General features: G+C 38.7%; 1 protein-coding gene across 5 annotated transcripts in view; it reads left to right on the forward strand.

The window, feature by feature from the left end:
• PITPNC1 (phosphatidylinositol transfer protein, cytoplasmic 1) overlaps positions 1-13,816 on the forward strand; it is an 82,710-nt gene that overhangs the window by 33,797 nt on the left and 35,097 nt on the right. For 4 of the 5 annotated variants that reach the window (XM_014952240.1, XM_014952239.1, XM_014952235.1 and 1 more), the window contains exons 2-4: positions 1,615-1,763; positions 5,375-5,463; positions 5,910-5,917. In XM_014952240.1, coding sequence (XP_014807726.1) covers positions 1,615-1,763; positions 5,375-5,463; positions 5,910-5,917 — 246 coding nt within the window. The remainder of the gene's footprint in view (positions 1-1,614; positions 1,764-5,374; positions 5,464-5,909; positions 5,918-13,816) is intronic. The other variant, XM_014952237.1, reaches the window with a different exon arrangement.

Raw genomic sequence — 13,816 nt, forward strand, 5'->3', positions numbered from 1 at the left:
GGAGAAAGGAAAGGAAGAAACATGATGTGTGTAACGCTGAAATTGCCAGGCCCCTCTAAGTTGCATAGCAATGCAGAGATTTACTGATTTTTTAAATCAAATGTTACATGTTAATTTTCACAATTAATTTACCTGACCTGTATGACACTCACTAGTTCTATGACAACTGTATCTTTTTCATTTTTTTCCCCTAGTCTTCTTTTTGATTAGTTCAAGCAAGTTTTAAGAGTGGGTTACATTCTTCACTGTAAGGAGATGTTTGAAGAAAGGTAATGGGAAAAAAGTCCACTGAAATTACCTGATTAGATTAGAGGAAAAGAAAATAGATCCAAGGTACCTCACCCCCATTCTTAGGGCACCCTTTTGCCTCTTCCTTATCGTTTTGTTTATTAAGACTATCTTGTTGGCAGTTGTTAATAAGGTCTGTGATGGTTTGGGGTTTTTTTCACAGCTAATTGCTCTTTTGATTTGGGCTTTTGGGGCTTTTAAAAGTATGTGATAGGATCTCTGTTTATAATGTGTAATAATCACAAGAATCTCCTAGAGTTTTCTGAGGTCAGACTGTCACTATGCTTTTGTTTGCTTATGCTGAGCTGGTACTTGGCAGCTTGTGTAGTAGCTCAGCCATTCTCTAAATTAGCAGGTTGTTCTTTGTATTTGAAGTGAGTGATGTGATTGAATTGATTACCATGCATATGCCTAAAAAGAGAGAGGGATCCAAATGGAAAAAACTGTATAGATCCAAAGACAGTTTGCTGCAAGAACCATGGTGTGTTCAAGAACGTGGAAAGAACTTAAGTGAGAATAAAATCTCAAACCAGAAAATGTGTGGGAAAGTACAATTTTACTCTGAAATCTTTGCTAATGAAGGTTCAGGGATGTACGTTTTGTTAGATTTCTATGGAGGCAAAAGCCCTGGTGTAGATGCAGAAAACTGAGAAAAAAATCAATTGCTGTTACAACAACTTATTTTTCCATGATAGCAACATTGGGTCAACCCTCCTGGGTTCTGGCTTCTTGAGTAACTCAAGAGCCTACAGAAAAAGCGTCATTTAAGTGCTGGAATTCATTTTAATAATATTGCCAAATCACTCATCTAAAACTTCTTTTCCAAAGGATGTATAATCTACATGGGTTTTTTCTTAAGAGCTGACACTCATATGTCTGTGAATCAGCAATAGTTATTCCAAATCTTTTTGCAGGGCTTCATTGTTTGGCATCATATTGGCATTATGGGAGAATCCTGTGTCCCATAGAATTTTTAGAGTTCAGTTAAAATCCCCTTACATGTCAGTACATGGGCGCAGTAGATAACCTGTTTGTTTATTCTTAACTAATATACTTAGAAACACAGTCTAAAAATAAAGGACTGGCTTGATTCTTTATATCTGTGTACACATGGGTTTTGTTGCTTTTTCCACAAGTGACAACCTGGACTTAGTGAGATAATGGGAGGACCACAACTCACAGGTCCAAACGAACCTGCAAAATACTGGGGTTTGCCCTTGAACTTCCTTTTATTTGCACATACCGCTATATCATCGTATGACGTTGGCTTTTGAATACACGTGTATTACATAAAGCTAATACATTGTTCTTGATTTTGCTTTGCAGTACAGAATTGGGCAGCTGTACATGATAAGCAAGCACAGCCATGAGCAGAGCGACCGAGGTGAAGGTGTGGAAGTGGTGCAGAACGAACCCTATCAAGATCCAAACCATGGCAATGGTCAGCTAACAGAAAAACGGGTTTATCTCAACAGGCAAGTGCAATTAAATTTTTTCTCTCAGCATAGGCCATAATAAAAATTTGCGAGGAATATCCCTTCCAGGCAGTAGCCTTTTCGTTTCAAGTAGAACATGTTCCCATGAATACATGCTGCTTCCTGGGAGCTGCAGGAGGAAGGAAGGTGGGGTAGATCAGTGGCTTGAAACAGAGAGATTCTTTGTCATATTTCTTCTAGAGTACCTTTTCCAAGAGAAAGAATTATAACTTGAAGGTAAGGATATACTGAAAAGGAGAACTTAAATTTAACTGTTTGTCATACTGTTCTCCAAAATTATGGGGGGAAAACAAACAAACACACACAAACAAAAACCTAAAAAGCAAAAAACCCCAAGCACCTCACCCCTCCAAAAAATCAAAACCAAACCACTAACATGACTGAATGGTCTCTCACTTCATAGTAACGTTGCAATGCCAGCACGCCCTTTTTGGTGACAAAGATTTGCCTCAGCAAAGTTGCCATCACGAATGACCATTAGGCATGTACAACAATGACCTTCTTTAACAAAAAGACATGATGGGAAAAATTGCTTTTGTTTCCTAAAAGTTCCATAATTTCTTAAAGTGAAATATGTGTTTCTTCCTATGGTGAAATTATATTCCTGAGGGTCAATGCCTCCGCACTCAAAGGCTGGAGATATTTTAAAATATATATATATATTGTGTCCTATAAAATATATTGCTCAATCTGTTCTCATTTTTATTACTGTTGATCTAATTGAATAGCGCTGCTTTTCTGATGTTCTTCTGTTCCCCTGAGCCTGTTTCGTTTTATTAAACTTATGCTCTGTAGCATTTCGTAGTGGGCATAAAAACACTACAGCTATTGCTTCTACATTGTGAGTTACTCCTCCACTGCAGTCCTGACGTATCTAACCTTAACTCAGGCTAAATTGAATCACCAGTAATGTTGCGCGCACACACACACACAGTCCAATAACAAATATCTTGCCGACATGTAATATTATTGTGCATTTCGGTCACAACAACCCCAGGCAACTCTACAGGCTTGGGGAAGAGTGGCTGGAAAGCTGCCCAGCAGAAAGGGACCTGAGAGTGTTGGTGAACAGCTGGCTTAACATGAGCCAGCAGTGTGCCCAGGTGGCCAAGAAGGCCAACAGCATCCTGGCCTGTGTCAGGAATAGCAGGAGTAGGGAAGTCATCGTGCCTCTGTACTGGGCACTGGTGAGGCCTCACCTCGAGTGCTGTGTTCAGTTCTGGGCCCCTCACTACAGGAAGGACATTGAAGTGCTGGAGCGTGTCCAGAGGAGAGCCACCAAGCTGGGGAGGGGTCTGGAGAACAAGTTGTATGAGAAGAGGCTGAGGGAACTCAGCATGTTTAGTTTGGAGAAGAGGAGGCTGAGGGGAGACCTCATTGCCCTCTACAACTCCCTGAAAGAAGGTTGTAGAGAGGTGGGTGTTGGCCTCTTCTCCCAAGGGAATAATGACAGGAGCAGAGGAAATGGTCTGAAGTTGGGGCAGGGGAGGTTTAGATTAGATATTAGGAAGAATTACTTTACTGAGAGAGTGGTCAGGCCCTGGAACAGCCTGCCCAGGGAGGTGGTGGAGTCACCATTCCTGGAGGTATTTAAGAAACGTGTAGACATGGCTCTTCAGGGCATGCTCTAGTGCCCAAGATTATTGGTTTGTGAGTGGGTGTGATGTGGTGGGGTGTTGTATGTGCTGCTGAGTGGTTTTTTTTGTTTTGTTTTGGGTTTTTGGTGTGGTTGGACTCAATGATCTCAGACGTCCCTTCCAACCATGATGATTCTGTGATTCTGCGAAAATAGAAATATTTTCTTTCTCTGAGTGGACCCTCAGAACAATTCATGTGTGTCTATGTGACTTGCTTGCAACTCTGAGGATAATCTATGTTTTGCCCATAAAATTATTTGTTTTGGAGCTGTGCCATACCAGCAAAGATAGGTAGACACGCAAATACACTAAAACCGGCAATAACCCAGAAAAGGAAAAATGAGCAGCTGTATGTTAATAAAGACATGACTAATAAAATTTTCTAGTGTCAGTGTCAGCCTTAGTTATATTCAGAATTGTTTACTGCCTCTTCTCTCCTGCTGGAGTGTTGTTTTCAGAAACTGAAAGTCTGCATCCTGAGGTACTTATGATTTAGGCATCAGAGTAAAGTTTCACAGCAGTAAGGGAGAGAGCAAAGAGATCGTCCTAAAAAGACACTGACAGAGGCTGACAAAATAAACAAAAGTTCTGATACAGTGAAGTCTATTGTGCAGGATGTAAAATGCTGCTTAAAAGACTGTACAGAAGACAGGCTTATATAAAGAAAAGAATCTGGTTTTGAGCAATGTCGTCAAAGAACAAAAGTCAATGCACTTGACCTTGAATCTTTAGGTAATATACTAATGTCTGCATTTTGCTTCTGGACAAATACAATATTTATGTGTAGCTAGATCATGGTTAAATAACCTTTAACATTCCAAACTCCGTATTTCCTCAGAAATTTGCTAATATGGAAAGTTAATTTACTTTCTGCACACAGTTACCTAAACAGAACTGTTTCAAACATTTACATGGAGTCCCTGAAGCACAGTGAAATTTGTGGTCTCCAAAGGTCTGCCTGTCTTTGAGTGACAAGGACTGCATCTTTGTTCCTGGCAGCTTTAGTGGTTCTAATTGATGTCATTTAGAAAAGGTTGAAAGATGAACTCTCATGAACTTGCCTTTTTAAAATCTATGTTTGTTCATCACTTCTTTGGTACCCTGTGTGACCAGAGTTCTGGAAACGAGAGACCCAAATGCTTCCACTCTTCCATAGTATTATTTAATTACCCTTTAATGAACTTCCCATGTGCTGTATCCATGTCTTTTATTTCTTGTTCTAGTACTGTTGTACCACCATGCTGGGAAGTTCTCTTCACAGACTGAGCTCTGACCTATGACATCACTTCCATTAATTCTCTTCACTTCTGTGATTTACTTTTCCCATCAACAAAATGGGACTAATCCTACCTACCTGCCTCACAGAGTGATTTGTTAATTTGTGATTTGAATGATTTGTCAGGAGATAGTGTCGGGAGTGTGGGAAAAACTGTGTGCTGGGGGAGTTGAATGTAAGGGTTTATGTGCCAGCAGAGAATATGGAGGAAGAAGAAATAGTCTCTAAGAAGAAATAATGGAATTGGGATCGAAGCGGACTGGAATCCCATATTTACTCGTGACCTCTGGTTAGAGAGTGCCTCCCTGTGGTCAAGGATCCTGTGACACAGTTACACCTCGTATGGTCCAGCTTGCTGAGTTCATCCGTCACAAAGGTTTGAGGCCATATATTCTTGAAACCTGCAACCTGAATGTACATGTGATCAGAGCTTATTGCACTGACACCATATTGCTCACTTCGTGAGGAGAGCAGACAGACTCGATTTCATTTTTGTGTGTGGAGAAGGCTGAGGCAGAATGTATAGTCATGGGATGAAAATGCTGTTGTGAAGTTGAGGTATTGCTGTACCCTGTGAAATGCCTGTCAAATTATGAGCATGTTTGGATATATTTTCTTTTCTACAATACTCATAAGTCATAACATATTATAATTTTATGTTTTCTTTTTATTTTCAGCAAATTGCCTAGCTGGGCTAGAGCAGTTGTTCCCAAAATATTTTATGTTACAGAGAAGGCTTGGAATTATTATCCTTATACCATCACAGGTAAGGAATAAAGCAGAAATTATTACTGCTTTGTACTTTTGGGATAGTTTAGCTTCTCTTCAGAAGGTCCAAGTTACATATTAAGCCACAGATACCAAGTTTAACAACTCCTGTTGAACTGCATATATTTTTGCATCTTACATTGACTGATATCAGGAAATAAAGATTATAAACTATGGACAGGTAAGAACTGGAGTGTTGTACCTGTGCAACTTCTTGCTCGCAAAGAAAACATCAGGTGCTCAGATTCTGTGCTGACTTGTACCTTTCATTGTCCTAGAAACTTCAGTCAAATATAAATCAGCAGATTATCTGACACAATTTTTTAATTATTATTAATGTATGTCTACTGTAAGGATCTTGCATTGTTGTTTTATTTCACATTTCTTTCTTTTTTTTCTTTTCCCTCATCATTCTTTTTTTACAAATGGACAATCGGAAATCAGAATACACAGTAAGTTTTTCTTCCTCTTTTTATGCTAAAAATAGAATAATTATGTGAAATACAGTAGTGGAATCCAAACTGTTTTCTTCTTAGTATAACTAATGCATAATGCATTGAATATGGAACTTTAGTTTAGCTATTTGTTTAAGAAAATGAATGTTAAATCTGAAGTGTTTCTGTAGGGATACAATAAATTGTTTACCTTATTTTTTATCACTTCAAAATAATTTGATATATTTTTAGTCACTGACTGTAATGAAGAGAAGCTTCTATAAAACAGGGCAAGGCTTTTAAGGTTCCAGCTATTACATGGAGACATGAGAACAGATTTTATTTTATTTATTGTTTTATTAACTTATAAAATGCTCATCTCTGGTATAGTATCTGGGAAACTGTACAATCTGTAGACAAAATTAAACATAATCTGGGCACAGTGCCCAGAAAAATCAACTATTCCCTCTAGCAGAGCTAAGGCAAAATATAGCACATAAATCATGAGAAAAATTGTTTTAAATGTGCTGGCCCCAATAACATACAGTAAGTTTTCGGCAAGCTTTGGAAGATAAGGAGGAGATGGTGGGGAAGTTCCAGGTGAAGGAACCTTTCAGAAACTCCTGCCTTGATTTTGTTTGAACTTCTGACTGCAGATAAAATGTAATCCACGTGTTTTTCTTAACTCTGCAGTGCTCAAAATCTTTGTGCAGATATTTTTAAAACCAATAAAGCATACAGAAGAGGAAAAAGGTTTTAATGTAATAAATGAGAAAAAATACAGAGATTTAAAGGCTCAGATCTCAAAGTTGGAGACTTAGAGTCAAAACTGTGATGACCAGGTTTGAAAAGGCAAAGTATACCAAATTGTGCTTTTCAGTATCTACTATAGATACTTATTACATATTCTGCTTTGTTTCATGTTTAAAATTCATCTGACTGTCGGAGGAAACCCAAATGTCCCATAACGGACAGTAGTACTGAGGGGACAGATTCTCAGCTGGTTTTGTCAGAAGATACCTTCTATCTATCACAATTTACGTTAATTAAGGGTTTATCCTTTGATAGCAGGTTTAATCCTAGGCTGGGAATATGACATGTGCTATGTTGCATTGATGTCTGTTACTTACACTCTTGTATATTTTTTCTTTAACTGAAAGTCAATTTGAATATTTTAATGTGATTTTTTTTTCTTTAACTGAAAGAGACAAGTGGGAATGATTAAAGGGGTGGTAGCAGACAGAAATATACGTCTGAATTTGAAAAGCAGAACATTATCAAAACCAAACAGCAATACTGTACTTGTAGAATATGGATCAGGAAGTGATCTTTATCTAATCTGATGGGACAACATCTGAAACGCATTTCGTTGAAGGTCTGTAGAAGGTATACAGCTACAGAGATGTTCAAGAGCACCAGCAAAATGATTGCAGGGTTGAAGGGACTTGTAAAGAAAAATTAAATTGTCAAATGTAGAAGGTAGGGAAAGCAGTCGCTAAGTGACAGTATAACTGCCTATGGGAGTTGAGGACTCATTACTCACCATGGTGCAAGGAAACAGAACTAGAAATATTGGGATAAGGAAACTGTACTACAGACAAAAATCTAAAACGCATTTTAATGGAGCTGATAGACCATGAAATTATCTTCAAGGGAAATAAAGAAGGTGCCTTTGCCTCAAACTGTTGAATCTAGAACAAAAATGTTAAATATACCACTGGGAATAATTCCTATCCTTGTCTGGAATATTTCTCTAAATTTTGGTCTTCTATATTCGTTAGAGAATTCTGAAAGAAAGAAGAAACCCACAGACATCTCCCAAAATAAGTAAGACAGATAGCTTGGAAACCCTTTTCTTAAAGACAGTAAATTCCCTCCAAAGGGTCTGTAGGACATCCTAAGAATTAAATTGGACCTTATTTTAAGGAAAACTAGTTCTAAAGGCAGGCCAATAATTCCATAAATAAAGCATAATCTTATTGAGTCAAGTACTTACTGCTGTGTAGTATGATCACACCTTACTTAACCTCATGAGTTCCACTCTAAATAAAGAGCAAGGACATTAAAGGCTCAGCAGGGTTATTGTAGTGTATGTTAGTGATTTGGAAAAGGGTGTGAACAACAGACTGAATCTTGCTGATGGACTTAAGGATTTTCAGGTGTAAAATGTGAAGGCTGTTGAGAAATTGCATTCAAGCACATAACACTAGCTTTCAGAGATTCAGTGCAGAGTAATTTCATCAGTCTGGTTTTCCTGCGAAATATTATGGATTTCATAAATATGACCTTCTTAAGGAGACCTGATATTAGGACGTCTTCTAAGAAAAAAAGCTTGGCAGACATTAAAAATAATTTCCAGAATATTATTCTCTGCAATGGTAGTATAAAAAGCCAAGCATGATTAGATGCACAGAAATGGGAATAGAAAATAGAGTGTCATGATGTCAGTGCTCTATAAATCTGCATCCTGTTATGATGGCGTCTGCCTTGAGGAATGGTATTTGTTACACAGCAAACCCCTAAATTTGACAGCAAACAGCAGGTCTACAACCAAGACTCAGCAACCATATTAATAGCCTGTAAGGCAAATGATGCACTTAACAAAATGAGCTCAACAGAACTATTGCACAAGCAATGCTTTTGTGGTGTGTAATATGTGAAATATTGTCATGTCAGGAGAGCATTTTTAAATCTAGACTCTGCTGTTTGTGGGGAGGCCTTGTTAAAAGTGCAGTACACAGGACTTCCTATCAGGAAGATGAGACATGAGTAATGTACCATGAAATGCTGTATCAAAGTTTGAGCTAATCCTTGCAAGCTTCCTGCTGGCATTGAGAGGGAGGAGGAAGTGGAAAAAATACTTTCAAAGTTGAAGCCAAAGGAAGCCACCCAGACTTGGGGGTACTGTTTAAAGAATAAGATGTTCCTCTGAAGTTCAAAGCCTTGTTTTAGTGGCTGGGGCAATACTTAAGAACCGCATGTGAGAAAGTCAGTTAAACCTCGAACAGGAGTTGCTTTGGTTTTGATCTTGTAATGAAAAACCTGACCAGATATCTTGCTAAAACAAATGTTTAAGTTTTATTTATCAGTTCATTTAATACTGTGATTAGGTTGATGTTAAGCTCATGAATTTGGGATTCTGTATTTGGGAGAGCTGGAGGGGAGCCCTGGAGAAGTAACTCCTGGGGACAGGACACAGGGACTGGTGGGTACCTCCTGTCAATCTACACAAGCTCTTGGGAATGGGGGTTGCTGCTGGCTTTTCGAAAGAGTTTCTTTGCTAGTCACAGGCTGGAGCCTATTTCACATGGAGGATGGAGGAAAGATGCCTTGCAGCTCTCAACAAACTCTTACGTGCCAGCCTATCACAGCATTTGCAAATATGTAACTTTAGTGTAAAATATTTATGCTATTCTTAGATATGGGGACAAGAATGACTGAACTCTCAGGAGGCTTTCTTATTTTTCTTTCTGACGTTGTCTAGCTAGATTAGAAATAATTAACTAGAAAGCAAACCTCCCTCTATTGCAAACCAAATGACAAAGGATTGCATAGAACTAAGTTTGTTTACTTGCATCAGGATATTGTTAGACAATAAGCAGCACAGAGCAGATATCCATTTGGCCTGTTCAAGTGACAGTTGACATTCTGGACAAAAAGAGAGAAGCCTCAAGCAAACAAATAATCAGATCATGAACATACGGTGACTCAACTGTGGTACAAAAAATTCACATGATCAAAGTACACTGAAAATGAGCCTAACAAAGTTTAGCTATCAAGATGGAGTACAGAGAGGTTAGGAAAAATACAAACAGAATTTAAACAAGCTCTTCTGACTCTGAAGGTGCCAATGCAGGTATTTACCAGGGATAATTTCAAATACTTTTGCTGTCTGACCTGAACTGGGTTGGTAGCAAAATTTCAGTTCTAGGCATGGAATTTATAAACAGCTGGATAATTTTTTATGGGTAAACTATGGCCAATTGTTAGTTTCACAGTTATAAGTATATAAAGCCAAATGAAGATTTAAAATGGCACGTTTTACTCCCTGCAATGAGAAACAGCACTCTTTCTACCTGCCAACATCTCAAATTAACTTAGGAATGGGATATAAGTTCAGAATATTTATGAAAACCAGTTATGGAACAGAAAGCAGGAGACAACGATTCCTTTGATGATATGTAACAATGACATTAATTATTCTACAGCAAATGACTGAGGCAACTAAGCTTCATCTTGTATGTGTCAAGGCAACAGAGTGATAGTTGCTAAATGTTCCATTATGGACCTGCTGATTTCTGATTACTTTTGAGAAGAGGCATGTTATGTGCTTCACTTAGCTGCCAGTTTATCCATGAAGTAAATTATCTGGAAGGAATGTTTTTGTAATTGTTATTTTTATAATCAGATGCCTTGAGAAGGGAAGAGAGTTGTTTCAGATAAACACGCCAAGGAATCAGTAGAGTTTTTTTCCTGTGTTCTCTTTATCTGATTACCAGTGCTTGAAATTTGGATGTAACCCATCAGTCTTCAGTACACAAACTTTTCTCCAGCTTGAATACATGAAGAGTCTACAACAAAAATGCAACAGAATCTGTATTGCAGGATTAGAGCCTAATAAACTGTCACTACCAAAATTCCTCCCCTCGTTCCCCCTGGTTTAGAAGACAGGCTAACTGTTGACATGACTCTAGGAAAACACAGATATGGTTCCTTTAGAGATCCTAGCAGAAGGAAGGAGCTCTGTTGCATTTAAAAGAATCAAGCAATACATTTTTAGAAAGCTGCAAACCTGTATTCTCCTTTAATAGCTTAATCCCATTGAAACAAAGTAAATCAAACTGCTTGGGAGAATTCCCTTTATCCACACCTTGCTTATTATAAAGCAATCCCAGCCCCTCTATGGTTCATGGGAGTGTTGTTTTCACTTGTGCACACTGCTTCTTACTTCCCTTCTTCCTCAGTACCCACGTTACTGTTCCCATGCATCAGAGAAGCAGATCCTAAGGGAAGCAAAACAGGAGATAAACGCTGAGTTTCATAGTGGCTGGACACAACTTGTTAGCTGACTGTTTCATCTTCAAGTTATTGTGTATAACACAAACAGTGGTTTTCTTCCTGGGCTTGTTTATGAGAGTTTAACACCCTTGCTTATTTTCCAGCCCTTTTTTTGCATTGTTCCTGCTCTTTCCACTCAAGTGCCCCTTTTCTGCTCTTTGCTACCTTCCTGTGCTTATCTTGCTTTCCAAACTCTCCTCCCTCTCATTGAGTCACATCTTCCAAGTTCTGCAGTGACCCTTCCCAGCCCTTTCCGTCTATTCTCTTCTGACTTTGTCATCCAGATTGATTCTGGCTTGTGTAGTAACCTGCATCCCATAGAGCTCCAGGTGCTCACATGCAGCACTGTCCAGAGTATTCTGAAGGTAGCCAATAAAATAGTGGCTATTTTCTAATAAACTGTCTTAATTCTTTCTGTAAATAACTGAAGGAAATACTGTAATTTGACATATGCTGTAGAGGCATCACTATATTTTCTTCACATACTTTCTTGCATATAAACTGTAGAGAAGACATATTGTTTGTTCATAGCCACGTGTGAATTTGATTTTTCTTCCATATCCAGGTCTCTCTGTTCTGTCCTTGCCATTGTCCAGAGGCATTGGCAATCTCCCATAGTACATCCCTCCTCCCATTCCATGCATCCTTCTTGTTTACACTTGCCCCGTGTTGCTGGGGGGCTGGTGTGTGTTTGTCTGTGTGCCCCTTTTCCCTTCTTGCCCCTTGCCTCTGTGAGTCTGGGGACATTCCACTACCCCAGAGCCCCCGCTTTCCCTTTGCCTATTAAGAAGACGTAGGGACTCCATTTGTCTTTCCCAGGTATTTGCTCTTTAGTAAAGAAATGCTGTTACCCACTGACTACCAAAACATTGCCCAAAAATTTTGTATTCAAAGGATTTGGTATCTAGAAGTTACCCTATTAAAAAAAAATCTAATTTTGTCTGGCCAGTGCCATTTCATTGCAGCAGTTACCATGTTCTTTAGCTCTAGGCTCCATGGAGATTGCTCTGCAAAGGATCCAGTTCCACCTGTGTTGCCAAAACAATGTATATGTGACCATAATAAAAAACAATAATCAGCCTGAAAAGTGGTGGGAGATCAGAAGGAGCATTTACATGAAATGTCTGCCTCTCCAGGCTTTTATGTTAAGATTTAGGGGAATGTGCTTCTCCTGCTTAAAAAAAAAAAAAAAAAAAAAGGGAATTAATTCATTCAGAACTGAAGTTTATGCCTGACTGAGCTTCTAAAATTTTTAAGACAACTCTAATGGTCTTGTTAAATGATCTCTGCCCAAAATAGATCCTAGGTGAGTTCACAATATTTCACTTTGTCAGAGAACAGTTTCAACAGATAATAAAATGTAATTAACTCTTTTAACAAAAAATTATGCTAAGATCCACTTTACAATATAGGTGGTTTAAGTTAATTTTTACTGTACAAAAAAAACTCCCAAGGATTGTGGATTAATATTCACAAGGAGCAGGAGAGATGAAGTGTGAGGATGAGGTCTCTAGCTGTTCTTTGAACATTCTGCAGAAAGAAACCAAATGGAAAATGAAAGTAGCTAAAAGGGTATAGATTAAATAACACTCACTCATGCAAAGCAGGTTACCGGGGGTACAGAAACCTGTCCCAGTTACCCTCTACCCAACGTATTTACTGGCAACTATAGTCATTCCTTCAGCCTGCTCAGGTGTAATCACTATACAAAGGTGATTTTTACAGTCCTCTCCATAAAGCGGTTGTAAAGCACCATATGCTTTTGACTGTCTCTTTAAGACTTTGGCAAGTATTTTGGCATACCTAGGTTATATTCTGTTCTTGTCAGTGTTGCTTATTGCTATGGCAACACTAATCAATCATCATGCTAAAAATAGGCCTTTCATTTTTCAAGAGGTTATCTGTAGTGAATTGAAAATGAACTGCAGTCTGTGTTTTCTGTATGCTGCTTTCATTTCACTTTATTTTAGTCTGGAAATACCCATGCTTATGTGCGGTAATTACTATTACAGACTCCACCTATTTCACTGGTTACTCTCTTGAGCTTTAAATCTCTCCTACTTTTTCCAAAAAAGGTGCCAAAAATAGTAAGTTTAAAAATAAACAAACAAAGCCCCCAGAGTAATCTCTTTGTTTCTGAGTGTCACAGGTCTACTGGCTTGTAACACAGCTAAAAAAATCTGCAGGTGACAACACAAAAGATGCCTCTTTTGAGAGCTTTACACAAAGAAAACCTTATCATTGAAGACACTGGGATTTTTTGTCCTAATATGTAGCTTTTAAGTCTATTTTTAAGTTAAATATTCAGTTTGCCGGTATTTTTTTTTTCCAAGGGGAACCTTGCAAGCTGTAGAGACAGTGAAATGGAAAATTGGAAGCAGTTCCCTGTGCATTCTTGTGTGTGCTTGGCGTATCGATCGCTGCCAGGGCTGTGCTGGAAGAACACACACCCCGGGGGAGGCAGAGCAGGGAGGGAGTGGTGCTTTGAAAAAAAAAAATCTCCTGTACGGTTTATTCCCTCCCATTCCTTCCCAGTTTGATTCTGACTGTTGCATAGCACTTCTAATCCCTGGCTAAGTAAATATGCAGCCACTTAAGGAGGGGAGAAAAACCAACAACTTTTTTCATGATGAATAAGAAAGTCTTTTGAATGATGCATAGACATTTTTCTGGTTCTGCCAGAGCCCTCTGCCAATTAGTCAGAGTGCAGCTGATGATTCATGAGACACATTCTGTGAAATGTTCAAAAATTTGGACCCTGCTAAGTGTTCCTGAAAGCCAGCAAGACCCCCCACAGCTGCTAAGGCAGTGGTTGCCAGTCCCCTGAGTTTCTGAGAGATATATTTCCAATGGAGTACT

This window comes from Calidris pugnax, unplaced genomic scaffold (assembly GCF_001431845.1).
Source record: "Calidris pugnax isolate Ruff unplaced genomic scaffold, ASM143184v1 scaffold206, whole genome shotgun sequence".
Lineage (NCBI taxonomy): Eukaryota > Metazoa > Chordata > Aves > Charadriiformes > Scolopacidae > Calidris > Calidris pugnax.